This window comes from Chiloscyllium plagiosum, unplaced genomic scaffold (assembly GCF_037043375.1).
Source record: "Chiloscyllium plagiosum isolate Xiang-an unplaced genomic scaffold, Cpla_swu_hap1 HiC_scaffold_9, whole genome shotgun sequence".
NCBI classification, from domain to species: Eukaryota; Metazoa; Chordata; class Chondrichthyes; order Orectolobiformes; family Hemiscylliidae; genus Chiloscyllium; species Chiloscyllium plagiosum.
This window is the reverse complement of record NW_028270147.1, coordinates 73,431,634-73,458,244: the sequence shown is the minus strand read 5'-3', so window position 1 is coordinate 73,458,244 and position 26,611 is coordinate 73,431,634. Positions and strand designations below refer to the sequence as shown.

General features: G+C 39.0%; 1 protein-coding gene across 1 annotated transcript; it reads left to right on the top strand.

Annotated features, from left to right (window-relative positions):
* Positions 1 to 9,974: 9,974 nt before the first annotated feature.
* On the top strand, positions 9,975 to 26,204 carry fndc7a (fibronectin type III domain containing 7a). The gene is made up of 14 exons (XM_087990795.1): positions 9,975 to 10,110; positions 10,867 to 10,885; positions 11,178 to 11,435; positions 12,794 to 13,048; positions 13,520 to 13,780; positions 15,140 to 15,415; positions 17,118 to 17,372; positions 19,069 to 19,326; positions 20,272 to 20,526; positions 21,777 to 22,031; positions 24,134 to 24,394; positions 25,374 to 25,403; positions 25,547 to 25,600; positions 25,701 to 26,204. The coding sequence occupies exons 1-13, from the start codon at positions 10,063 to 10,065 to the stop codon at positions 25,588 to 25,590; spliced, it is 2,475 nt and encodes an 824-aa protein (XP_087846921.1). The 5' UTR covers positions 9,975 to 10,062; the 3' UTR covers positions 25,591 to 25,600; positions 25,701 to 26,204.
* Positions 26,205 to 26,611: the final 407 nt, after the last annotated feature.

Below are 26,611 nucleotides of genomic sequence, written 5' to 3'. Positions count from 1 at the left end.
GGTAGTGCCCTCGGCTCAACCATCTTCAGCTGCTTCGTCAATGACTTTCCTTCTGTCATAAGGTTATAAGTGGGGATATTCATAGATGATTGTACAACGTTCAACACCATTTGTATTTCCTCAGATACTGAAGCAGCCCATGTTCAAATGCAATATGAACTGGACAATATCCAGGCTTGGGTTGACAAGTGGCAAGTAACATTCACACCACACAAATGTCAAGCGCTGACTGTTACCATAAGAGGCAATCTAACTCTTGCACCTTGACATTCAATGCTGTTACCAGCACTAAATTCCCTACTATCATCATCCTTGGAGTTACCATTGACCAGAAACTCAACTAGACTCACCACATTAACACAATGGCTACAAGAATAGATCAGAGACTGCAGCAAGTAACTCAGCTCCTGAATTTGCAAAGCCTGTCCACCATTTACCAGACACAAGTCTGGAGTGTGATGGCATACTCCACACTTGCCTGCATGGTATGGCTCCAACAACACTCAAGCAGCTTGATACCATCCAGGACAAAGCAGCCCACTTGATTGACACCACATTCACAAGCATCCATTCCTGGCACTCAGCAGCAGCAGTGTCTACTATACACAAGATGCTGTGCAGAAATTCATCAAAGAGCCTTAAGCAGCACCTTCCAAACTCACAGCCACTTCCACTGTGCAGAAGAAGGGCAGCAGATACTTTTGGCAGGAACACCGCCACCTGGAAGTTCCACTTCAAGTCACTTGCCATCCTGACTTGGAAATATATCGCTGCTCCTTCACTTGTAGCTAGGTCAAAATCCTGAAATTCCACCCCTAAGGGCATTGTGGGCCAAACTACACCACATGGATTCCAGTGGTTTGGTTCAAGAAGGCAGCTCTCAACAACCTTCTCAAGGACAACTAGGGATCGGCAATAATTGCTGGCCAGCCAGTGATGCCCAGGTTCCACAAGTGGATTAAAAAATGTGGATTTTTTAAATGATGCTACATTAATGCAACTTGCTCTGTATTTGCCTCAGGGTGAAGAAAAGCAAATTTAATAACAAAATATTGCATCCTATTTTCAAAAGAAATTGAAAAGAGAATTCTTGAAGATTTGTGAGAATTAAGGTTATTTTTTGAAGAATCTAGAAGCTGGATATGGTCAGACTCTATGCAAATTCAATATCACTGATTCACTTTGCTTCTTTTGTCGCAGATTAACATTAAGTTACATTTATTCCTTTTTAAGCAGTTATCATGCACTCTGATCTTTCTAAAAGTTATGATTCTCAGTGCTACCATAATAAAAACACATAGTACATTTTTCAGTGACTTGATGCCAAAATCTTTCCTTGCATCAGCATCAAAAAAAGGATCTTAAATCCTTTTAAGAAAACCCAGTACATTAATCCCTGTCCTAAAGTAATTGAGTAGGGAACAATGAAACCTTATGCATGAAAATGCTTTTCAAAATAATCAACGCACCCTGAAGACAATTCACTTCACCCTTAAGAGTGGTAAAATATATCCTTTAAGAGCCAATGTAATAATAATGTTATCTTTATAATTATATTTGATGAGGGAGATTGAAACTAACAACCATTTCTGCATTCAGCCTTGACTGTGTGCACAATTCAATTAAATCACAGCTGAACTGTTTCTCAACTCACCTTTTGCTTTATATACAGTATCTTGATACTCTTGTCTAGCAAGATTTACTGACATCATTCTTGAAAATTACATTTTAACGAGCCTTTTAGGTAAAAGAGTTCCTGATTTCCACTGCACTTTGAGTATCTGAGGTATAGAAAAAATATTTCTAATTGCTCATTACTTCTCATTATTCCTTTAAACAGTTCAACTTGATCATCTTCCAGCTTTTTAAGGTTAAGGAAATACACGCCAGGTTTATGCAGTCCATATTCAGAGGAGGAGGTGCTGGATGTCTTAAAATGCATAAAGGTGGATAAATCCCCAGGACCTGATCAGATGTGCCCTAGAACTCAATGGGAAGCTAGAGAAGTGATTGCTAGCACCCTTGTTGAGATACTTGTATCATCAATAGTCACAGGTGAGGTGCCAGAAAACTGGAGGCTGGCTAACGTGGTGCCACTATTTAAGAAAGGTGGTAAGGAAAAGCCAGGGAACTGTAGATTGGTGAGCCTGACATCGGTGGTGGGCATGTTGTTGGAGGGAATCCTGAGGGACAGGATTTACATTCATTTGGAAAGGCAAGGACTAATTAGGGATAGTCAACAAGGCTTTGTGCGTGGGAAATCATGTCTCATGAACTTGATTAAGTTTTTTGAAAAAGTAACAAAGAGGATTGATGAGGGCAGAGCAATGGATGTGATCTATGTGGACTTCAGTAAGGTGTTTGACAAGGTTCCCCATGGGAGAGGTGTGCCATAAGGATCGGTGCTGGGTCCACTACTTTTCATCATTTATATAAATGATTTGGATGTGAACATAGGAGGTATAGTTAGTGAGTTTGCAGATGATGCCAAAATTGAAGGTGTTGTGGACAGGGAAGAAGGTTACCTCAGAGTACATTGGGATCTATATCAGATGGGCCAATGGCTGAGGAGTGGCAGATGGAGAGTAAATTAGATAAATGTGAGGTGCTGCAATTTGAAAAGGCAAATCAGAGCAGAACATGTACACTTAATGATAAGGTCCTGGGGAGTGTTGCTGAACAAAAAGACCTTGGAGTGCAGGTTCATAATTCCTTGAAAGTGGATTCGCAGGTAGATAGCATAGTGAAGAAGGTATTTGGTATGCTTTCCTTTATTGGTCAGAGCTTTGAGTATAGGAGTTGGGTGGTCATGTTGTGGCTGTACAGGACATTGGTTAGGCCACTATTGGAATATTGTGTGCAATTGTGGTCTCCCTCCTATCAGAAGGATGTTGTGAAATTTTAAAGGGTTCAGAAAAGATGTACAAGGATGTTGCCAAGGTTGGAGGGTTTGAGCTATAGGAAGAGGCTGAATAGGCTGGGGCTGATTTCCCTGGAGCATGGGAGGTAAAGGGGTGACCTTATAGAAGTTTATAAAATCATGAGGGTCATGGATAGGATTAATAGACAAGTTATTTTCCCTGGAACTTAGGACAGTCCAGAAAATTACAACATTTAAAAGGCATTTGGATGGGTATATGAATGGGAAGGTTTAGAGGTGTAGGAGCCAAGTGCTGGTAAATAGGATTAGATTAAGTTAGGATACCTGGTCAGCATGGGTGAGTTGGAAGGGTCTGTTTCCATGCTGTACACCTCTACGAGCATAAGAATATAAAAAATAGACCCTGCTCCACCATTCAAAAAATATATCATGGCAGAAGTACTTACTATCCACTTAGTTATTTGTTTTATCATTCATTAAATCTACCTCTTTACATCATTTATTATTTTAATCCATGGTACAATTCTGTGCTGTGCCTTTCTAACACTACTATATTTTTCCAGCGATTCAGAGCCTAAATTAATGCATGTTCCATATAGCTAGAGCACTAATCCCTCACTTTTCTATCGTACAGCAGGTAAGATAAAGGCCGCCAAATGCATTAGCCTTTTAAATTATTTTAGTACAGTACTTAGCATTTTCATGATTTGTGCCCATAGACACCCAAATCTTTTACCCCCTCAAGGTGGCTCAGAAAATATTCTGATTTATTTACTTGGAGGAGGTGACCTCTCACTTGCACATTGAACACCATCTCCCACAGTTATGTCATTTCAATTAGTTTGCCACTATTTGTGACATAGCCATCTTTTTGGCCTTATTTATTTGGCTTATCAGTTCAGCCATTGGCGCAAACACCTTTGGGAAGGAATAATTTAGAGACAGCACCCTTAATTTAACTTTCTTGTCAGAGATATCACAGAAGCTAAACTTTGCTGAGACTCCTTAGTTTCATTCTTCTATCAGTATTGTCTTCAGTAAAGCTTAGCTGAACTGACCTGTCAAACTTTGATTTTCATTAGGGTCCCAGCCTCGTGTTGCTGATTGTGTTTAAGAACATGAGAACATCTGAAATAGTCTCCTTGAACTTGAAATAAGAGCACATTGAACTTTTACTTCACTTCTACTTTCCTGCCATATCCTCATACCCCTTAATTAATACACAAACATTTATCACTCTCAGGTTTGATCATTTCAAAAAAATGAGTATCTGAGGTCTAGAATGTCAAAGATTCACAAATCTCTGCGTGAAAACATTTTTCCTCATTTCAGTCCAAAATAGTTGATCCCTTAAGATGCAACTTGACTCCTACTTCAAGAGTGCCTAGCCAGGGTTAACAACCTGTAAGCAGATAGTGAGAAAAGAGATCAATCTGAGACTGGTATAGTTGATAAAAGAAGTGAGTCAGACAGTCAGGGCCAAAGCAAAGAACAAGGTAGGACTGATAAGTTAAACTACATTTATTTCAATGCAAGAGGCCTAACAGGGAAGACAGATGAACTCAGGGCATGGTTAGGAACATGGGACTGTGATTTCATAGCAAATACAGTAACATGGCACACGGATGGACAGGACTGGCAGCTTAATGTTCCAGGATACAAATGCTACAGGAAAGATAGAAAGGGAGGCAAGAGAGGAGGGAGGAGTGGTGTTTTTGATGAGGGATAGCATTACAGCTGTACTGAGGGAGGATATTCTCAGAAATACATCCAGGGAAGATTTTTGGGTGGAACTGAGAAATAAGAAAGGGATGATCACCTTATTGGGATTGTATTTTACATCCCCTAGTCAGAGGGAAATTGAGAAACAAATTTGTAAGGAGATCTCAGCTATCTGTAAGAATAATAGGGTGGTTATGGTAGGGGATTTTTAACTTTCCAAACATCGACTGGGACTGCCATAGTGTTAAGGGTTTAGATGGAGAGGAATTTGTTAAGTGTGCACAGGAAAGTTTTCTGATTCAGTATGTAGGTGTAACTACAAGGGAAGGTGCAAAACTTGACCTACTCTTGGGAAATAAGGCAGGGCAGGTGACTGAGGTGTCAGTGGGGGAGCACTTTGAGGCCAGCAACCATAATTCTATTAGTTTTAAAATAGTGATGGAAAAGGATTGACCAAATCTAAAAGTTAAAGTTCTAAATTGAAGGAATGCTAATTTTGACGGCATTAGGCAAGAACTTTCAAAAGCTGATTGGGTGCAGATGTACACAGGTAAAGGGACAGCTGGAAAATGGGAAGCCTTCAGGAACAAGATAACAAGAGTCCAGAGACAGTATATTCCTGTTAGGGTGAAAAGAAAGGCTGGTAGGTGTAAGGAATGCCAGATGACAAAAGAAATTGAGCGTTTGGTTCAGCAAAAGAAGGAAGCGTATGTCAGGTATAGACAGGATAGATCGAATGAATCTTTAGAAGAGTATAAAGGCAGTAGAAGTATACTTAAGAGGGAAATCAGGAGGGCAAAAAGGGGACATGAGATAGCTTTGGCAAATAGAGTTAAGGAGAATGCAAAGGGTTTTTACGAATAAATTTAGGACAACAGGGTAACTAGGGAGAGAATAGGGCCCCTCAAAGATCAGCAAGGTGGCCGTTGTGTGGAGCTGCAGGAGATGGGGGAGATACTAAACGAATATTTTGCATCAGTGTTTGCTGTGGAAAAGGACAGGAAGATATAGAATGTAGGGAAATAGATGGTAACGTCTTGAAAAATGTCCATATTACTGGATGTCTTGAAACACATAAAAGTGGATAAATCCCAAGGATCTAATCAGGTGTACCCAAAAACTCTGTGGGAAGCTAGGGAAGTGATTGCTGGGCCTCTTGCTGAGATATTTGTCTCATTGATAGTCATAGGTGAGGTGCAGGAAGACTGGAGTTTGGCTAACGTGGTGCCACTGTTTAAGAAGGATTGTAAGGACAAGCCAGGGAACTATAGACCAGTGAGCCTGATGTCAGCAGTGGGCAAGTTGTTGGAGGGAATCCTGAGGGACAGGTTGTACATGTATTTGGAAAGACAAGGACTGATTAGGGATAGTCAACATGGCTTTGTGCATGGGAAATCATATCTCACAAACTTGATTGAGTTTGTTGAAGAAGTAACAAAGAGGATTAGTGAGGGCAGAGCAGTGGATGTGATCTATTTGGACTTCAGTAAGGCATTCGACAAGGTTCCCCATGGTTAGCAAGGTTAGATCTCATGGAATACAGGGAGAACAAGCCATTTGGATACAAAACTGGCTCAAAGGTAGAAGACAGAGGGTGATGGTGGAGGCCTGTTTTTCAGACTGGAGGCCTGTGACCAGTGGAGTGCCACAAGGATCGGTGTTGGGTCCACTACTTTTCATCATTTATATTAATGATTTGGATGTGAGCATAAGAGGTATAGTTAATAAGTTTGCAGATGACACCAAAATTGGAGGTGTAGTGGACAGCGAAGAAGGTTACCTCAGATTACAATGACATCTTGATCAGATAGGCCAATGGGCTGAGAAGTGGTAGATGGAGTTTAATTTAGGTATATGCAAGGTCATATGTTGCATTTTGGGCAAGCAAATCTTAGCAGGACTTACACACTTAATGGTAAGGTCCAAGGGGATGTTGCTGAACAAAGAAACCTTGGAGCACAGTTTCATAGCTCCTTGAAAGTGGAGTCACAAAGAAGGCAGTCGGTATGCTTTCCTTTGTTTGTCAGAGTATTGAGTACGGGAGTTGGCACGTCATGTTGTGGCTGTACAGGACATTGATAAGGCCACTTTTGGAATATTGCATGCAATTCTGGAAGCCTTCCTAATGGAAAGATGTTGTGAAACTTGAAAGACTTCAGAAAAGATTGACAAGGATGTTGCCAGGGTTGGAGGATTTGAGCTATAGGGAGAGGTTGAATAAGCTCGGGTTGTTTTCCCTGGAGCATCGGAGGCTGAGGGGTGACCTTACAGAGGTTTATAAAATCATGAGTGGCATGGTTAGGATAAATAGACAAAGTCTCTTCCCTGTGGTGAGGGAGTCCAGAACTAAAGCGCATAGGTTTCAGGTGAGAGGGAAAAGATATAAAAGAGACCTAAGGGGCAACGTTTTCATGCAGTGAGTGATACGTATATGGAATGAGCTGCCAGACGAAGTGATGGAGGCTAGTACAATTGCAACATTTAAAAGGCATCTGTTTGGGTATATGACTAGGAAGGGTTTGGAGGGAGATGAGCCAGGTGTTGGCAGGTGGGACTAGATTGGTTTGGGCTATCCGATCGGCATGGACGAGTTGGACTGAAAGGTCTGTTTCCGTGCTGTACATCTCTATGACTCTATGACTCTACCTTCCTGACTGCTTTCAGCGCTTGCGTACTAATTTTCAGTGATTCACATGCAAAGACCAGAAAATTCCTCTGAATCCCTAGGTTTACTCCTACATCTCCTTTCAAAAAAGCTATTCTATTTTTCCATTCATATTTAGGAGTCCAGTATGGTGCTACATTTGATTTAATGAGTTGGAGGGGCCGGTGTTGGACTGGGATGGACAAAATTAAAAATCACACAACACCAAGAAATAGTCCAACAGGTTACTTGGAGGCACTAGCTTTCAGATCGCCACTCCTTCATCAAGTGGTGATGAAGAACCACCTGATCAAAAAGCAGCACTTCAAAAGCTAGAACTTTCAAATAAACTTGTTGGATTATTACCTGATGTTGTGTGATTTTTAACTCTGATTTAATGGTATGCTTATTCTAATTATTCTAATTATTAGTTTAAACAACTTGGAGTAGATTAGCACAGTGAGAGTGGCACACAAAACAGCAAGATTTATGTCATATGCATTCAATCTTTCCATGGCCTGCAATACAAAAAGATGAAATTTCAATGCTTGGTCAAACTCCATCTAATTTACTGCAACCAAATGTTGTCCCAGCATAGTTACACAGTAATGAAATTGAGGAGATTAAAAGGTGAATTATGAGGATAGATTGCAAATGTTTGGCTGTGTTCCCTTCAGTTTAGAAGGTTTGGAATGATTGAACTGAGTCATTTAAAATGCTGACGAAGTTCATGAGATACAGAAAATTGTTTTATTGTGGTGGAGAGATTTAGATAAATGTTGTATAACATTAAATAGGAACTAGGTCATTCAGAAAACTAGGCAGCTCCGCTCTCTCACAAAGTATGATCCTCAAAATGTTGTGGTCAGCTGAAGCTTTCATTGCTAATATTTATAGGTTTCTGTTATGGAAGGATATTAAGGATAATAGTCAAAGGTAAGTAATGGGGTTAGAACATAGAACAGTACAGCACAATACAGGCCCTTTTATCCTACTCTAAGATCAAACTAGCCGACATACCCTACATTTTACTATCATCCATGTGCCTATCCAAGAATCACTTTAATATCCCTAATGTATCTGATTCTACTACCACTGCCGGCAGTGCATTCCACACACCCACTTTGAGATTAGTTGTGTTCTCATTGATGGAAGAACACAGTTGAGGGACTGTTTTGCCTACTCTTGTTTCTGTGGGAGCTGACCCATATACAGTTACTAATAGACTAACAACAGACAGGCGACTTTGGGAGTATTTCTTGGTTTATCAAACAAGATCATATTTGCAACTAGCCCATTTCCCTCACAGTGACTGGATCAATATCAGTGATTGTTAATCTGCTGCCATTTTCATGGGAAGAGCATAGGACTGCAGTTAGGAAACAGTCCAAACTGTTCAGGAGAAAGGGTGGGGGTGTCATAATTTATTTATTTTATATTCATTTATGGGATAGTGGCATTGACAGGCCAGAATTTATTGACCATTCTTAATTGCCCAGAGGACAGTGAAGATTCAATCACATTGCGTGGGTCTCGAGTTACATGTAGTCCAGACTAGGTGAGGATGGCAATTTGAGTGAGCCAGTTGGGTTTTTCCAACAATTGGTAATGGATTCATGGTGATAATTAGACTCTTAATTCCAGATTTTTAAAATTATTGAATTCAAATTCTACCATCTGCCATGCAGGTTTCAAACCTGGATCCTCAGAATATTAACTGTGTCTCTGGATTAAAGGTCCAGCAGTAATACCACTAGGCCATCATCTTCCCATTATGGGCATGATCATGACATATGCTTACAGGGTAAAATTCAGTGGTGCACTAGCTGGGATTTGGATTCATTGTAATGGCACCATGAATTGAGACTGTTCTCTTCGATGCCTCACTATGCAAAGAGAATGGTAAGGAAATAAAAATCTCCTAATGTGGCAGTTCCAGTGCTGAAGTGGTGAGATAGGATGTGGGGATGGAGTAATCATTGATGAAACAAAAAGACAAAAAGGGAGAAAGAGCACATAAGAATACAAAATAAATTGGAGCTTCAAATCAAAGTGAGGGAGGTGAGAAACAAAATTGAAGGGGAGGGGAATAATGAAGGAAAGGGAGATGAATGAAGGAAGATTAATGCAAGGGGAGGACAGATGAGACAGAGGAAGATCCAAAGTGAGGAGCTACAGATAAAAAGGAACTGGGTGGATACAGAAGTGGAGAAAGAAAGAAAAAATTCAAGAGAGGTGATGGGAGGGGAAAGGATACAAATGGAATGGAGTGAGAGTAATTAATAGTGAATTAGCAGGAGGATGTAAAAAGTAAGGAAAGCGAGAGGAGCACTGTTTTGCAGTATTAGTGCTACCAATGTCTTTAACTACAGAGGCCCGATAAACTCTAAAGGGTTAAGTTTATTTTGGTGAAGCTCAGCACCCAAAGATTGCTAACTTCTGAATCAGAAAGTTTATCCTTACATTTATCGCTAAGAATAACAATTGTCTTGAGTGATCCTTGAGCAAAGGTAGCCCTTATCCATAGCAAGGAGCATCACTTGGCTCTAGAGATTCGTGATCTGATCCAACAGAATCAGGCGCGCCAAGTCCCTGTGAGGGGAGTCGACTTGAAAATCCGGTAAATAGCCTGCAATCTCTTATTGGACAAGGTGGGATAAAAGAGGCGGTGTCTCAGATCAGATTTATAGGCATTCCCAGAAGTAAGGCAGCCCCACAGAAAGTGACATCTCCAGTCTGCTTTTCCGCAGCGAAACCGAACGTTGCCTTTGCATAAATCTCCTTGCGGTTTGATGGTGCGGAAATCTATCAGACAATGGACATCAGAGGATTGACTTATGTGCTGCTAGCCTGCATTGTGAACGTGAGTGATAGCAAGTGCGCATCGAAAAGATACGTTTCAAGTTTCAATTAATGTAGATTCTTCGCCAACTGTCGAATTGCTACAGTCTCTGGCATTGCCTCTTTAATAAGTGATTAAATTCAATTAACCCCACTATTAATGATTGCATACAAACATTTTAAATAGGAAGCTATGAACTTTAATGTACTTGCATGCCTGATCCAGTAAGTAACTATGGGAGGACAAAGCTGCTGGACAGTGTAAGGGCAGATAATGAACACAGAACAACTGCTTCTTTCAAAACCTGTCAGCGTCTCTCTGGCTTGTGCTCTGAATCAATAGAGAGATTCAAAACAAGAACTACTAAATAGAAATGTGATATTTATGCCCTATACTGAGACCGGTGACAAGATGAAAACTTGCGAAATTTGGAAGCAGCGTCTTCCGGTTTATAACAGTTCTACACAATAGCTGACCTGTCTGAGTGGCAGGAATAAAACTGATTGTTAGGGGGGAAAAAACAAACTTTAATCTGTCGGAGATTAATTTTTACCCCCAGTACGACGTGTCTAAACATCCAAAAGAGAAAATGCTGGAAAAGCTCAGCAGGTCTGGCAGCATCTGTAAGCATTTTCTCTTTTGGTTTCAGATTCCAGCATCCGCAGTAACTTGCTTTTATCGAGTGTAAACATCCCTTTGGTGTGCAAGAGAAATGAACACTTAATGCAAGATGAACTCAGTTTCCTGATTATGTTTTAATTTTCTTTTTTGTTTCAGATATCCTCGGCAAACAGGGGTAAGCAGAGTTGTTGGCGCTTGAAGTTTCTATATTTCGTGCATCGCTCTGCCACAAACGAGAAATGTCCCTTTGGTTGTAATACATTTTAAAGAAACACACTTTAAGACTGGGGAAAGAAATGGAGGAAAAACGCATAGGGTCATAAAACATTATACGTCTCCCATGTAATTATATATATACATAGGAAGACCCGCATATACACACGCTGTTATGTATATGTTTATCGACAGACGTTCGGGAGACATATGTCATAAATATGACCATTAACCTGTCTACTATTCCTTTGAAGATTTCACCATGACGATTTTCACCGTGACATCCAGGAGTATTTCAGCTCGATGGAGTAGATATGTAGGAGCACATTCCTACAGGATTTCTGCAAACTCCGTAGCAGTTATGGGGCAGCCAGCGTTTGTCATTTTCAACAATCGATTTGTTCTTGGTACAATCACCTCCTTGTTACCCGCAACTTTGTACAACGTTAAAGTAGAGGTTCTTGACGGCAACGGTAATGTATTGGCTGAAGATCAAACACAGCAAGTCACAAGTGAGTTCCGCGAATCGACATTTCGCAGCTTCTCGTCCAGCGAGGACTATCATTTAGCATTTGTGTTTGTAAAGAGCCTTATACGAATCGCACAGAAACGTCACGGGAGGGCAGATGTGAGGTTAAACGTGAAAACCCCAAAGTTGCAGTAATATGGGCTTTCTGCCGTATTCTTTGATTAAAAACAGCTCCAGGTTCCGTCATGCAAATGCATTGAAGTACAGCACTGACACCCTAAGTATGAACGAAACTCACCTCAGAAAGTCTTGCCCGAATCAGCCTAAGTACCCTTTCCGGCACATCCTTAGTATCGATTGCAGCCAATCCATGTTCCCCAGTCGACCTCCCGCATGGAAAGCGAACTATCATAATGCAATACTAAATAGCTAAGTAGGAGGGAGGGGAAGTTGCTCTAGTCCACCATTGTGGCGAATCAGTTTGTGTTTGGAATTCCTATCTACCCCCATAGCATTTGACTTCCTTGCCAAACAAGAATGTAAAGGTAAAGTCACCAGGCCATAGGGGTGCTTTCTTATTAGAGAGAGAGAGAGAGTTGGTAGTTCATCCTGAGGGTCACCACACTTGGGGCAAGCAGAGAGGTTGAGTTAGTGTCCCATGGTAATCTCAGCCATACAGGAATTGGACCCACATTATTGACATCATTCTGCATTGCAAACCAGCCATCCAAACCAACTAATTTAACTAGATAAGCTAAATTGACTTGCCTTTTCAGACATGAAGATTAAATTGCATGCCTTCTCATGCCTACCAGAAAATTGGCTGTGCACTGTGCAAGATTTTCAGACCAAATAGTCAGAAAATAGTGGGCAATGAATAGTAAGATTTCCAATGTGCAATTTCAGTTGCTTAGATTTGCTGTTGGGAGCTCAATATCAGAAAACTATGTATAGTAAATATTGAGAACTTCTGAGCATTCAGCTGAGCAAACTATAAGTGACAAATTAATTTTCTTTTGCTGCATTTCAATAGTTACTGGTGATATAATTACTGGCAGGATGGCAGAGCACTGCAGATATCAAAAAATTATTGCAAAAGTAGTCAGTTAAATTGAGGAAGGTTATTATTGAAAAACGAAATTGTATATATAATTTGTAACAAAAACAGAAGTTGCTGGAAAAGCTCAGCAGGTCTGGCAGTATCCGTGTAAAGAAATCAGAGTTAATGTTTTGGGTCCGGTGACCCATCCTCAGAACATCTCTTTTTGTTTCTGATTTACAGCATCCGCAGTTCTTTCAGTTTTTATATATACCATTTGATTCAACTGATCCAAATACAATGAAAGTACCACTACATACTGAGGAGAGGCATTTTGTATTAACTGTGATTTTGTTTTTCAGCTCCCGATATTCCTTTAAATATAAAGGCTTATTCAAAGACTAGCAGTAGCATTACTGTGAATTGGTCCGCTGTTCCCAAAGCCACTGGCTACGTCTTGAAAGCAAAATCTGGCAGTTCAGTCATTGAAACTGTTGTGAATGATTCATCTGGGACTCTGACAGGGTTGCGGCCATATACTTTATATACCATCTCTGTACAATCTTCTAACGCTGGAGGAAACAGTCAGCCATCATTGCCTGTAGAAACAAGAACAGGTATATTTAAACAGCCTTCAGTATGGGGAAATGTGAAAACATGTACCTAAATTGCTGATTCAAGGGATTCTGGTAAAATGGAGTACGTAAACTTCTCCCATGTATTTATACAATACGTAAATTGGAATTGATCTTATGAAACTGAGGTCTTCTCTTTAACAATATGAAAAAATTGACACGAGGCCCCAATGTTAATGCATTCAACACCAATTCATGCCACAGAGTTAAAATGTGGCCCTAGCTAAGTTACATTCCAAATCACTTCAGTTGATTTTTTTTCCACAGGTTTTATATTGTAATAAGGAACAAAAATAGTTTGAATGTGAAACTCCAATAGGGATTACAAATAATATCTGTACATTGTTATATAAGTATACAGTTTCATAATGTTATACCATATGCAAGTTATATAATGATAGATGTTTGGTATTGACTATTAATTTAAATGTCATCAATGTTATGTGTTTACAGTCTTAGCTGCCCCTGTCATCCATTCTACATCACCAAATTTCAAAACGATCATTGTCAATTTGGAGCCTGTGTCTCATGCAGTGAAATACAGCTTCATTATCATCAGGTCAGATGCAGTGGGCAACAAGATTAAAGAGACCATAACCTCCACCAATGTATCATTCACTGACCTGGAGCCAGGTACATGGTACACTATAAAAGCACATGCGTTGGATGCCAATGGTATTCCTGGTGATGATAAGATAAAAGAACAAATTACAAGTAAGTCACAAGCATTTCTAGTTAAAAATAAACACTACATAATACCTTATTGACCAGAGATCAAGGATTTCTACAACAATTATTTCTCATCTATAAGCTGCTCTGAATGATGTCATCAAAATGCCCAGTGTTAGTATTCACATGTATAGCTAGGTCTTGACTCCTTCTCTGTTGCAAAGTTTTTGTTTTGCTGACATGTGGATGGGAGGAAGTTTCCATATACAAAATATTGGGAGGTTTGAAGCAATTTTCTTCATGCCCTATTCCAAACGTTGGACTCTAATTATCAACTCCACCCCTCTCCATAGTAATAGTTTGAGACTAAATCAAACTGTTTGCAATCTTGGTCTCATATTTGACTCACAGATAAGATTCTGAGCACATATCCACACCATTACTAAGTCTGCTTATTTCTAGGTGAGGAACATTGCCCAATTTTGCCTCGACTCAGTTTATCTGCTGCCGTAACCTTCATTCATATATTTGTTATCTCAGGATATGACTATTCCAATTAATTCCTGGCTAACCGCCCACATTTTATCTCACTGTAAACTTGAGGCCGTCAAACATTCTGATGCCTGTCTCCTTACTTGCGTTTACCCCTGTTCACCCATGACCTACATTTGCTCCTGTTGAGAGTGTGGTGCTGAAAAAGTACAGGAGGTCAGGCAGCATCCGAGGAGCAGGAGAATTGATGTTTTGAGCAAAAGCCCTTCATCAGGATTCCTGATGAAGGGCTTTTGCCTGAAACGTCGATTCTCCTGCTCCTCAGATGCTGCCTGACCTGCTGTGCTTTACCAGCATCACATTCTCAACTTTAAACTCCAGCATCTGCAGTCCTCTCTTTCACCTACATTTGCTCCTGGTGCAATGCCTCAATTTTGAAATTCTCATTCTTGTCTTCAAATCTCCAAACCCGCTCACCTTCTTATTTCCAGTCTTTGGACACCTCCAATGTAGAAACAGAAAATATTGGAAATACTTAGTAGGTCAGGCAGCATCTGTGGAGAGCAAACTGGAGTTAACATTTCATATCTTAACTGTGTTCAGATCATTTTGACCAGCTTGCATTTTGGATGTGGTACCCCAATAAATCTTTGCGGTAAGTGGAACAAGTAATTCTTAAAGGAAAATGTTGCTAATTTTTATCAACATGCTTTGGTGGTGATCATGTTAATTAAACAATGAAGACATTGGTAAATTTGTTTGTGCTAATCTAATGCAGTTTAAAATATGAATAATCTGACAACAGATGCCAAACAATTTAGAAAGAGTCCAAAGATACAACAAAATATTTCACTGTTATTGTTAACAGCCTTCATAGATCATGATGTAATTTGAATGTTTTCTATATTTCAGGACCCCATGCTCCACAATCTGTGAGAGCAGTTCTCACCACTGATACTTTGAGCACAACTCTGGGTGTTTTTGTTACATGGAATGCCTCAGAAGGCTCAACAAATTACCTTGCTACACCCATTGAAAAATCTCGGAATGTAGTCCAGAACTGTACATCACGATCCACATCCTGCATCATTTCTCCAGTCCCGTGTGGTATACAGTACAATGTCACTGTAGTAGCCTTTAATGATGCTGGCCCATCTGATGCTGCAAAACCTACAGAGTTTATGAGCAGTAAGTGCCAGAGCTAAGTAATAGCAAGCCACTAGCCATTTACCGATTAACTTTTTTTCATGCCATTCAATCCTTTTCTTCCATATTTTGAGCTACAGTTTGTTTGACATTTAACTTTTTAAGAATTTATCGTACTAGCTACTCATAAAACTATCATATTTATGCTATTCAAAATTATAAGTCAAGAGGAAGTAAATCTTTAAAGAAAAACAAAGAATGTAGTAAAGAATTTAACCTGTTTTCATTTCCTATTCAGCTGTTCACCTGCTCAGTTGGCTTCCTGAATTAGTGGGGCTGGAATATCATCCTCATGGATTTTTCAACAAATACAAAATGTGAAGGAGCTGAACTGACAAATCCCTGGGGATGAGTGTCCCAGTGAAACTGTTGTGCAACTGGATCTCCAACTAAAGTAGTCCCTTCAGAACTATTGCCACTATCAAAAAGATAGCAATTAAGATTATGGCCAGAATCATCTCGTAAATGTTGATCCTTGGATGCAGTTGTGTCATATTGTAATGATTCAGGAGTTTTGGAACATTTGCTTGAAATGCAAAAACTTGGGCTTTCAGTGAGCACTCTCAAACCTTCTGCATGAGTAAAATTAAGGATACTTTTGTCTTTAATACATTCACACCAATTGAGCTGATTCTGTCCCACCTTATACAGTGTACAGAAACAAACACAATTATGACCAGAATATTTTGAAAAAAGTTTATTGAATTCTTCCATTCCAAACCACCATAGCTGAGGTCAGTGGTACATTTGGTTGACTCATTAGCAAGCATTCCACATAGAGAGTGTAAATGTCCAGCTGAGGCAAATTCAACAATAATATTAAACACATCTCTGGCTACTTTTATTTTAAAAATCTTAAATTAACAATGTCACAAGATGAATCTCACAAGTGCACATGGAAAATGAGAATACAATTTTCCCTTTTTTCCCATGAATAATCTCACTGAGATTTTACACTTGTGGTCCATGAAGATAACCAAAGTAAGAATGATAGTGAAGGCTGGTGTCCTTGCAATATGAGGATTGTTACCACAAGGAAGGCGCACTAAGCAATTCTGTGCAGTTACAATAATTTCAGGGTCCTATTCACAATTTAGGATCCAAATTAGAGTTTATGCATGAGGCTCCTGTTTGTGTCTGCTGGACATCCCATCTACTTAGTAAATCTGAGATCAGTGACAGAGTGAGAGTTGAAGCCATTCAGTTTTAATTGCTTGTCTCTGAAGTTCCTACCAATGGGTAAAAAAGAAGAAAATCCTCCTTTCTATTTTGAATGAAATAAGTTATTGTCCAATGGAAATACATGTATTTGAGTGAGAATTAGAATTAGGTTTTATTGTCACATGTACTCAAATGCAAAAGTACAGAAGTACAATGAAAAGTGTACAATGTCACCACACACGGCACCACCTTAGGTTCAAAGTACCTAATTACAAATCTTAGGTACTAAAATAGATTAGGTCCAAAAATAGAGAAATAAAGAGTAAAACTAAAAGTTCAACTTTACAGTTCTTCATAGAATAAAGAAAATAAAGAAGTAATGTTAAAAGATAAACATTACAGTCCTTCTATAGCCTGCAGTTGCTCCACACTGGGGGCTTTCCACACACGGTACACGCAGTGATGAAAACAGTATGTATTGTTTGGTTTCTTTTTAAGACCACTTCCTTTTTTTTTCAAATAGTACCTTGTAGTCCAAGTGACATTACAATTTGGGAGATCGACTCTGGTAATCTGACAGTATCCTGGTCCCCATCCCACCTGACTGATTACTACACGGCGTTTGTGAAAAGAGATGATGGCCTTGAGGTTATGTGCAACACCTCCTTAACAAGTTGTTCCTTCCAGTCCGAATGTGGATTCATTTACTTTATCAGTGTTTTTTCATACAATAAAGTTGGGCAGAGTCCTCCAGGAAATGTTTTAAATTACACAACAGGCAAGTATTATATTAATAGTTAATTTTAACTAGACAAATTAATCAATTCTTGTAATCTTACAATTCCAACTGTTGCATTCTCTGTAGAGAACAATAATGTTTAAAAAGAAATTCAAACTTCCAGTTAATACTAAAGATGATACCTAAACACAATCAGAGCTCATATTTTAAGTATGTAACAAATGACTAAGAACACCCTCATCTAAACACTATATTTATAAGCCATTTGTTACTTAATCCACACAACAGAGCATTCTTTTCCTTTTGCATTATTGAAAACTACATTTCAGAGTTAGAGTTTGTACTAGCCTGTCAGTAAACATTTAATTTCCCTGGATCCAGTTCAAGCTGACTTAGTTGTCAAGGATCCACATCTGTTCTTTCCCTTCCTTGGCCTGGAAATTTTAAATCTCAGAATTGCCTTCTTTGGTGGGTTTTTCTCCCGCAGATTCATCCACAAGCACACGTTAAATGAATCGTCCAACATTGTTTTAATACTTCATGAATTCAGACTTTACAATCTGAGCACGAGCTTCCACCTGTAATGCTGAGTGATGGGAATCATTATCTTGCTGCCTATAGCTGCTTCTCTGTCTCAGATCCTTGCATATTAATCTTGTCTGTAAGCTTGCAAAATATCTGACACCCTTCCCCTCTCAAAGCCTATTCCATTTGTACTGGGAATCACATTGTTCTTGTATCCAGGTTTGGGACATGGATAGGGTGAATGGCCATGGTCTTTTTCCTAGGATAGGGGAATCAAAAATTAGAGGGCCTAGTTTTAAGGTGAGTGGGCAAAAATTTAGAAAGGACCTGAAGAGTAACTGTTTCACACAGGGGGTAGTGTGTGAATGGAAACAGCTTCCAGAGGAAGTGGTGGAGGCAAGTACATTTACAACATTTAAAAGGCATCCAGATGGGTATATAAATAGGAAGGATTTAGAGAGATATGGGCCCAAACACTGGCAAATGGAACTAGATCAGATTGGGATGTCTGGTCAACGTTGAGTTGGATTGAAGAGTCTATTTCCTTGCTGTATGACTCTATGACTGTGTTAAGTGGTGGTTTAAAGGAAGTGGCCTCAAAAACTGTAAGCAAGGACTTATCTCTCTGGGGAAGAACATCACTGTTCCTCTAGTTTCTGAATTGTATCCAGACCTATCTGACTTCTGGCTGGGTTGACTGCTGTGATATTATTTTGACCCAATGGTGGTGAATTGAACCAGAACAAAAGTTTAGGGTCTGCACTCTGACAGTGACATAGAAACAGCTTACCCCTTGACCTAAAGCAAGTTTTCTACCAGTAAGATTGGTGATCATTTTTCCTCCTGCATGGCAGTTCTATGGCAGTTAGCATCTACCTCTGCACTATCTATAGATATCCTTGCTTTTCTTATCACATGTGGTTTTCATCATCATTTAATACTGTATCAAATATCTTAATATCAAAATAAAATATATTAAGCAGAAGGTAGTTAAATACATGAAGGAGTTAGGAATAGAAGGGGAGGTATATTGATGAAGTGAGTTGATGTAAGATGAAGTACCATGTGCAGCATAAACAGTTTGAATCAAATGACCAATTCTGTTGTCATACTCCACCAGTTAATGTTCTGTACCTGCAAACATGATTTCGATTTTGGAAAATTTGTTTCTGATACTTTTGCTATAAAATGTTTATTCTTCATGTCCTAGCACCTTGTTGTCCAACTCATGTTAAAGCTGTGTTTGTCTCAAGTGATACTATTGAGATGAAGTGGAATCCAGTTCGTGGAGCTGAAATGTATGAAACCAAAGCCCAAGATGCGAGTTCAGTGGTATTCTGCAATGACACGTCCACACTGTGTACATTGTCTGGATTGAAATGCAACACAATCTACAATATTACTATATATTCTTACAGTGATATCAGGGGGTTCAACTATTCATGTCAGAAAAGATCAATCATCACAGGTAAAGTGTGTATGCTTCATTACATCAAATATTTCGCTGGACTCTAATAAACAAATTAAATGTAAGAACATTTTTGAAAATTATCTTATAGGACATGGGCATCGCTGGTTGGGCCAACATTTATGGCCCATCCCTAGTTGCCCTTGAGAAGGGGAGGTGTCTTTTTGAACCTCTGTAGTCCATGTGCTAGAGGTTAACTCACAATACCGTTAGGGAAGGAATTCCAAGATTTTGACTCAGTGATAGTGAAGGAACAGCAAGACATTCCAATTCAGGACAGTGAGGGGCTTGGAGCGGAACTTGCAGGTGGTGGTGTTCCCATGTATCCGCTCCCTTTCTCCTTCTAGATGGAAGTGGTCATGGCTACTGTCTGAAGATCTTTGGCAAATTTCTGTAGTGCATCTTATAGATAGTGTGCATTGCTGCTACTGAGTGTAGGTGGTGGAGGGAGTGAATGTGGCTGCTTTGCCCTGGATGATGTCAAGCTTCTTGAGTGTGTTGTGACTGCACACCTTCAGGCAAGTGTGGAGTATTCCATCACACTCCTGATTTGTGACTTGTAGATAGTGGACAGGCTTTGAGGAGTCATGAGGTGAATATCCCTAGCCTCTGACTTGCTGTTGTAGCCATTGAATTTATCTGGCAAGTCCTGTTGAGTTTCTAGTCAATGGTAGCCTCAGAATGTTGATAGTGGTAGAATTCAATGATAAATAGAACTTAATTTCTATAATATTGTTTCACACAATGCTTTATACATGATTAAAATGAAAATAACTGCTGAATTAGAATAAAGATAATCATGTTTTTTCCTTTAGATATACAGTGGTATTAAGAAATATCAACTTATTATATTGTTAACTTAATTTGTAATGATTGAAGCAAAACATTATTGTGAAATTTACTTGAAAATCTGAGAGATTGACATTGTTATTTTTCTCCCCACAGGGCCATGCAGTCCCAGCATTCTAAATATTACAAAAGTGAGTCCATCGACCATTAATGTGTCATGGCAACAAAATAATCATGATGCTGTGTACAAGGTTTTTGCTTTTGGAAAAGCTGGGGTCAGATCCTGCAACAGCTCAGGATCTTCTTGTGAAATCAATGATCTCCCATGTGGAGCTATCTTCTCTGTCAGTGCAGTGGCCACAACTCCAGAAGGGAAGAGCTTACCCAGTTACAGTCTACCATTAGAAACTGGTAAAGGCATAGCCATTTGCTTAGAACATTTATTCTGTACAAAACATATTCCACTCAATTGGTCTCAGACGCTATGGCAAAATAATTGCTGATGTCCCATCTGTTTAATTGACTCACAAAGTTATTGAACCACATAGACTTGGTGATTCTCACCTCCACAGCCTGTGTCTGTACTGAGTTAATCTCAGTTGATTTCAGAAGGTAGTTTGCTGTGTTGGCCTCAACACTCCTGTGATAGGATGGCAGAAAAGCAGACAATATTGTTCCCTCTGAATAAGTAGGGTTCAAATTCCACTTTCAGATTTGTACATGAGCCGTCATCCTAGGGGATAACTGAAAAACAGTAAGGAAGTTTCCCAATGCTTTTTCAGAGTTCACTTAAACCATGTAATTGATAGTTTACGTATCGTTGTAAATATTTCATTTGCTGACTTTCCCTTCTTAACAGCAATTCAAAAGTATCTAATTAGCTGAAAAGCATTTTGGAAATCCTGAGATTATTAAAGGTACTTAATAATTCTAATCATTTTCTAACAGACTCTTCCTACGTAGTATATGGATATTGATGAGGACAGGACTGTTACATGCTCCCAGATTCAAGTGAAATATTCTCTTAAAGCGCACATGTAAATAAGTTTGTTTAAGTGAAATATTAGAGTGTGACTGACACTTCAGTTCTGTGGAACAATAACCAAGCAATGTGTCTACCCTTGTAAAAGGGAAGAGATTGGGGAGGCGGTGGAATGTTATGGGGATGGAGGGTTAGAGAGCAGGAACTGGTACTTGTGACAGAGGAAAATTGGTTTCAAATTGGTTTTAAAACATAAAGTATGTTCCAAGGAGTCAGATAAACTTTGAGCTCCAGAGTACTGCCTAGTATTTCTTACAATTCAAATGTGCTCATTTGTTTTAATCTGAGTATTACCTTAAACAATTACATTTCCCCAACGTTATTTTGATGGGTTTATGCATGCAGGCATTTTAGTACTCCAGTTGCTGGTGTGATTTTGGCACTAATACGTGTACTGGTAATCCTCTACTTTTGCTATCATTTCCATAATAATTTAAAATAAATCTGGATCCAAATATGTCAAAGCTGAAAACTGTAATCTCAATGTAAAATCTAACTTTTATGATGATTTTTCTTTTAACCTTATCATTTTGCTTTTTTGCAAGAATTAGTGGAAAGGAAATTTGTAAGAAATAGAAAATTACATATTTAATAGTAAACTCTTTGTTTTCTTCCCTAGTGCCCTGCTGCCCAGATAGCTTCTCAGTCACACAGATTACACAGTCAATGACCAATGTTAGCTGGACTGAAGCAATTGGAGCACAGTCATATACTACAGTCTTGGAATCATCTAAAGGACAGGCTAAATGCCACACTGGAGAAAACCATTGCCTGCTTGGATGTATAACTTGTAGCACCAATTATACAGTGTCTTTAAGTGCCATTAGTGAAACTGGACTGACATCAGTGTGCAATTACAAAGGATATTCATCCAGTAAGTAAAGAGTAGAGTGGTTCCATTTATATAAATTAAATTCTTCTGTTGTTGTCAAACATTATTCTCAATATAAATATAAGTCATTTATCAAGCAGTTATACTTAACATCGGGTGTCATCAAGTAGTTTTGTTTGCAGCTTTTAAAAATTGTATTTCTAACCCTGATATCATGAGCTGAATTTCCCCTCTTACACTCTGCAAAAGCAGAGCAGTTCATTCCCAGAAGTAGTGGCAGTGACTTACAGATCCCTCCCTCGACCACTGTAACCACGGTTATCATCAATCTTTTGCTGAGCTGTCAGATTAAGCCTCTAATTTATCTCCACCTATCATTTACTGCTTCCCACCATCTCCCACTTACTGTCTACTGGTTCCTCTCCTATATCTACCAAACATTTCCTAGCTACAATCTGTTCAGAAGAAGTGTTGCTGTTCCCAAAATGTTGATGCAGTTTTCTCTCCACACAGGCTGCCAGACCTGTTGAGTTTATCCAACCATCTCTAGTTTTGTTTCAGATTTCCAGCGTCCACAGTTTCTGTTTATTTTGTTTCCTCACATTCAAGTGATAGGCCCATTCAAATTGAATGTCAGGCTATTATGATGGCAAAAGTATTTGGATTACCATTCCTGGCCTGATCTGATTGGAATGTAGAGTGTGCACTTCCACTCCGACTAGCTTCAATGGGCAAGGCCATGGCAGAAGACCAGAAGGTCAGCACCACCTACTTTTCTGGGATTCCAAGGATGGGTACTTCTCCCATGCCACAAAATCATGTTGAGCTGAAGAACACTACAACTAACTAAATCCCACCCCCTTAATTTCCCCAGATCAGCTGTTGCCCTCAGGACCCAAAATTCCTTCACCTTGAAGACCAACTGCCCGATATCGTGGCAGCTCAGAAACTGCATCCTGCCCTGCAACACTCAGTTTGGGACCGTGTGCCCCAGCGCTGTTGCAAATAAGGCTGAGCCAACAAACTTACCAAGCTTGCTGGCATGTGTCAACTGGTCAGCTTGTGCCATCATGAGCAAGTTGTTTGAATATTTCTCTGAGGGAAAATTAATCCTCACTATTTTTAATTCAAAACTAATACTCTGTTCAAGTAATTGCATTGATTCTGTTATGCTTTACAACGAAGTACAATTAAAGCAAATGTACAAAGTTTTCATAATTATGGGCAATATTTGCTTTTTAACACTAAGTAGCACTAAATTGTGAATAGTGGATCTGTGGAGATTAAGTCACAGATTGTCATCTTACAATTTAGATGGTTATTCTACACTTTATGTTTTATCAATTGCTAAATAACAATCATATGGGATTTCCAAAGAGACTTATAGGAATTCAGATTGACCATTCTTTACCTGGTGATACCACCTGTCTGCAGAACAAAAGTCATTGCACTTAAAAATGTTCTTTTTATGTAGTGTTTCAATGTGACAAGGCATTGCAAGTGTAGCATGTTATTCACTAGACTTTGGTTTGTCAGACAAATCGGGTTAGTGTGGATTAGGTTATTTCAAGAGGTTGGCACTGTATCATTTATTTATGATTAATTTAGAAATCATAGAATCATAGAATTCCTACAGTGTGGAAACATGCCATTCGGCCCATTGAGTCCACACTGATCCTATGAAGAGCATCCCATCCAGGCCCACTCACCAACCCTAGACCTGTAACCCTGCATTTCCCATGGCTAATCCATCTAGCTTGCACATCTTTGGACTGTAGGAGGAAACTGGAGCATTCGGAGAAAACCCACACAGACCCAAGAAGAATGTGCAAACTCCACACAAACAATCACCAAAGGCTGGAATCAAACCTGGGTTTCTTTAGCAGATTTTAAATTTTGGGTGAAAGCTAACATATTAACTTTACTGATTTGCAATAATTAACCTTCAAGCAATCGATGAATATCTCTAAGAATTTTTGAGTTAATTTTCTGGTTTTACTCCAATTTAGTGGATTCTTAGACCCTTTCTATTTAGTTGTTCATAAAACCAGCTAACTTAATGTCAAATGTAAGCAGCAGTTACATATAGTTAATTGTTTAGAAGATCAATGTGTTTACGTAGTTTCATTTATATTTTCTAATAGGTGGCTGCTGCCCTTCTGCAATTAAACTTTACAGGTTAGGGAGCAACGCATTAAGAGTTTACTGGCATGCAACTGCAGGTTCTGTGAACTACATCGTAAATGTTACCAGCAACAATGCAAACTTCACTTGCTCTACGGTGCTGTGGGAGACATACTGTGACATAACTGGGGTTTACTGTGGGGACATTTACATGGTCACTGTCTCTCCCGTTTCCACAGATGGATCAATAGTCACATTTTGTCCGATGAAAATGTATTCAGGTAATATAATTTTATGACTTGAAATTTAAAGCCAGTTGAAATTGTTTTCAGTTTCTGTCTCATGAGGTGGAATCCTCCCATTTTCAGACTAAGTCTGAAAGCAGGAGAGTTCAGAACCATCTTAGGCCACCAAATTTTCCAGTAGTCAAACAGATTATTGACGGCCAATCGGCTTTTGACTAGGATATGCACTCCAGTCGAGGAGGTCTTACCCTTCTGGAGCTGCCAGTCATTTACAGACTGGCTGGTCTATCATTCAATAGTGCTGAGAAGGAGGCCATTGCTGCTGCTGGTAAAATACTCCCTTGTCTCCCAGCCCATGGTGCAGGAGCAACACAATGAAGAGGGATGTGTTGTTGGCTTTGGGGGAGGTGGGGATGTGATTTCTTAGAATGGGGTGTCATGGGGCTTTGCTGTCAGTAACCCTGCACTGCTGCATGTCTTGATTGTGCACAGGTTAGTGCAGCTGGAGGGATCACCCCTCACTGGACAGTCTGCCCACACCGATGTACCACATAGTAGCCCCACTATCTCTCTCCCTGTCTGGAATGGAGATAATTGTAGCCCAAAGTTAAAAATCACACAACACCAGGTTATAGTCCAACAGGTTTATATGGAAGCACTAGTTTTTGGAGCGCTGCTCCTTCATCAAGTGGTTATGGAGAATAAGATTGTAAGATACAGAATTTGTAACAAAAGCAGCCCTTTTAAGTGATCATTAATTGGCTACTTACCTGCCTCAGTCGGCTTGGGCCTTCCAACCTAGTATATAACTCCATTGGAAGTGACAAGGTTGCTGGGTTCTGATTGGCTGATCTCCCACCTCAGAAAGTTGACATCCTACTTCCAGACTCACTGAATCTAGGACTGGAAGATTCTGCCCACTGATTGAGAATTATCAGGATTTATGTATGATGTCTTTATTAGGAAGATTAAAGCAAACAAATCTTGACTTGAATATTTTTATTTTCTCCCCCAGTATCTTGCTCCATGAATTCAGGTGCAATGGGTAAGGATTGTATCTTCTAAATTTCACTATTTACTGGATCTAGTTTTTGTACATAAATTAATTAACACACTTCAATAATTTGTGTCAAAATTTACACATTTTGGTGGTTGAATACTATTAATAACATTTATTTATTTATCCAGTAATTTATCGAGGGAGGAGGAGCTTATTTTATAATGAAGCTTAGGAAAGACAAGGTGAAAGTTTTTTGTATATGCAGATAATTATTTGGCTTTTAATATCATTTATTGTATCACATACAATACTTTCTAATACTGTATATATTTCTTTTGCCAGGATCACAGATGAATAAAATCAATTTATCCAAACAGAAGTCAATGCAAAATGCTGTTCTTCATGTACACTTATCTAGAAAAAGCTGTGAAAAATAATGACATAATTATTCTGAAAATCACTTTAATACACATTGCTTCAAATACTGGGAACTAAATACTGGGAACTAGTCTGTTGATCTGATAAATAGCTAACATGTTTAAGCACATCCTTACTTTTAATCAATAAAGAGATAACGTAATACAATTAACCTTAACAACAGACATTCATTTCATTAACTATGTGTCTCTTAAAATTAGCAATGGTTCTGATTAAGCTAATGGAAACAAAATTAGGACAAGGAGAAAAGCTTTTCTGTATCTTGTTTAGATTTCATGCCTTTTATCATATTTGTATAAATGAAAGAAAGCTGAAGGCTGAATCAAGAAAGAAATGTGAATGGTGATCTTTGGAATACTTCTTGTTGTGCATGTGATATTAAAAATAAAAGCAAATACTCAGGCGGTCCTCTTCAATATGTGCAACAATGATTTATCTATGTTATGATGTGGAAATTGTTTAAAATTCAGCTATCCCTGTACAACTTCCAAAGGCACTTTGGCATAATACCTAATCATTGTTAAATATTCATTATACATGGATATAAATATCATAGGATGACAGAATAATGACGGAATATGAGATGATAGCTACACTATCATAATCTAGGTATAATACAGTGGACATCTGCAATCCTTGTCAATAAAAATACAAACCAGGACATAACAGAACCCACTCAACTCCTGCAAATAACTTTTCAAATTAGGTGAGCTGGGAAACATGCAATGTGCCAAGCTTAAATATATTTAACCTGTTATTTTCAAATAATGAATCAACCTTCCTTCATTTTTTTCTTTCTTTCCTGCCATCTTTCT